This window comes from Epinephelus moara, chromosome 19 (genome assembly GCF_006386435.1).
Source record: "Epinephelus moara isolate mb chromosome 19, YSFRI_EMoa_1.0, whole genome shotgun sequence".
Taxonomy (NCBI): Eukaryota; Metazoa; Chordata; class Actinopteri; order Perciformes; family Serranidae; genus Epinephelus; species Epinephelus moara.
This window is the reverse complement of record NC_065524.1, coordinates 8475330-8477977: the sequence shown is the minus strand read 5'-3', so window position 1 is coordinate 8477977 and position 2648 is coordinate 8475330. Positions and strand designations below refer to the sequence as shown.

General features: G+C 38.2%; 1 protein-coding gene across 1 annotated transcript in view; it reads right to left on the bottom strand.

The window, feature by feature from the left end:
- Positions 1-590: 590 nt before the first annotated feature.
- The window catches only part of si:dkey-187a12.4 (uncharacterized), a 13045-nt gene continuing 10987 nt past the window's right edge, over positions 591-2648 (bottom strand). The window contains exon 4 of the mRNA XM_050070963.1: positions 591-2381. Within this exon, the coding sequence (XP_049926920.1) occupies positions 2197-2381 (185 nt within the window). The 3' untranslated portion in view covers positions 591-2196. The remainder of the gene's footprint in view (positions 2382-2648) is intronic.

The following is a 2648-nucleotide window of genomic DNA, read 5'->3' as shown; positions in this document are numbered from 1 at the left end:
TTCCAAGCACGTCCAACTGCTGGAGGCCCCGGGGCTGACCCAGAACACCATGGAGGTCTCATTTGGCCTGGGAATGCCGTGGGATCCCCCAGGATAGGGGTATGCAACCAGCGGCTCTGGAGCCACATGTAGTTCTTTGGCCCCTCTCCAGGGGCTCTCCTCGACTTTGACATAAAAAAAAAAAATCATATGGGAATTAATAACAAAATTTTTCAAACTATTTCAATTTTCATTTATCAATGCTGTAGGCCTAAAGTGTTTCTTACATTCTCCACTTGTAAAACTGTGTAGTCTATAGACCGAATTAAAAAAAGTTTTGAAACATCATTTTGGACACTAAAATATGCATCAATCGTCCTCAGCCCAGCGCCTTTTCCTTTACATTTTGCCAAATCTAACTGGTTCATGCTCGAGTCCAGGTCGAAGTTTGTGCCACATTCAAGGAAATTCCCTCTGGGTGATTTTGAGCTTTTAGGTGTCCAAGAATAAAATGGACAGACAAACCCAAAAACATACTGTCACCAGCCACAGCCGTCACCACTGGCATGGAGAAATAAAAATCACACAGACACAAATTTCATTTAGTTTAGCTTGGTTTATACTTGAAAACACATACACAGAACCAGCTGAGTTTCCTTCACCCTGGGATTAAGAATAGTGTGTACCTTTACTGCAGCTAAAAACAACTGTTTTGTCACCTGAATTAATAGCAAGATTAGAACTGAAGCACATCATAAAGACCTATATTTTACAAGGTTAACATACTTAGATTACAAAAACTAACCAAATAACTGAAACAACAGTCTAGTTTCTATTTACATCCTTTAACCCCATATGCTGTCACTGTCATCTATATGTGCTGTTGGGCTGCTTCGGGGAAAACAATTTAAATTTAGACCTTAAACCAGATTTCTTAATCAAAGATTAAGTTGATCCTGAGTGTTTTACGTTGTCTTTCCTATTCAACTCATGTATTCCCGGCTTATATACAGAGAAGCCTTGTTATAACTGTATGTGCTTATGACATCTGCTTTCTTCTTCAAACCTACTAAATTCTAGCAGCTTCTAGTAATTCAACCTACAAGTTACTGTTAAAAGCTGTTAAACAAACACCTCAAAACTGAGCATGTGATAAGCTAGTTGTTTCATGCATTCCTAAATGGTATAAATATTACATCAATTATTACTCTGCAGGAAGACCTCTCCACTGTGTAATTATATGAATAAAATACATCTCATAATACATTTTCTTTAGTAAGCGAGTCATTATTCACATCTTAATGACAAAGGCAGGCTCTGAATATGAGCTTTTGCAGCACAATGTGCCTGGAGGTCTTCAGGACTGATTCCACCACAGAGTACATATTTCCATCTTCCATTAGTGCTGCAAGGTTATTAAAAACGGATTGTACCTTTCCTGAACTCTTTGCAATCACTCATGTAATCAGTGTTACAACAAAGTGTCAGAGAATATATATCACCTACTCATCACTAGAAGCACTTTTCACCTGTGTAGCTGGAGGCATAACCAAATGAGACACAAGAACATGTGGAAAAGGTCTTTTCTGGGAAACATCATCATCATCGATTTACCAAAATATGCAAACTGTATTAGATGTTACTGTTTCATTTTAAGGCAGGACATGATAAGGTTGACAGAAAATAACCTTTAACCTCTTTAAGACAAATGCTTTGATTTTATCACCCTCTACAGTATAACCTGTGAACATCCACTGTACAAAGTCTCACATAACCTCAGTAGACTATTAACGCTGCATTAGGCAATAAAAAAGGAGAAAAATAATTGGTAGAAAAAAATCATACAATAGATGGTTTGATTCTATGACATTATATATCCTCCTATAAACAATGGGCTCTGTGCGTCAGTAGTGCAGCTGACGCACAGAGCCCATTGTGACTGATGGCACAGACCAATAAAATGTTTGTATTTTTAAGTGAAAGGCACACCATTGTCAGATTTAGTTTCTCTAACACAGCTCACTGAAATAGACAAAGTATCTTGTCGTTAATTTACAGTGCACAGGTTCTTTAAGAAATTGCAATATTGGTGTCATAACAGCCATCTTTTCATATACAGTTTTTTTTTTACATGTGGATATTTACCAGTGGATATAATTTCCGAGTGGAAACCTTAATGTTTATCTATCTTGCGATACCTAGTAAGAGAGATAAATGTCAGTTTGTGCAACTTTGAGTAAAACTGTCTTTTTCCTCTGAATCTGGAAACTCAACAGGAGGTTTGTAGCAGCGACGGCCGGTCCCTCCCTGCCTGAATGGAGCAAACCGCAGCCATTTCTTCACCACATCAGCGTACTGGTGATGTGTGGCCTCCTTACCCACCGGTGTTCGTTTCAGAGCACCTATGAGGGGAAGCAAGAGATTACCCTTTGGACACCGTGGTTTTATTTATTTACCATCCTTGTAGACCATTTTACTCAGGGTATATGCAGGAATCCTGAGGTTGATTTCAATACCTTTTTAAGACTTTTTTAAGACCTTCCAAAAAAACCTTAAGACCTCATCGCCACTTCAAGCTGTCATTAGCAGCAACACATCTTTAACTTACTAAACAGTTGTAGTTTGCAATTAAATCTATGGAGCACAAACATACAACAGAACTCAGATAA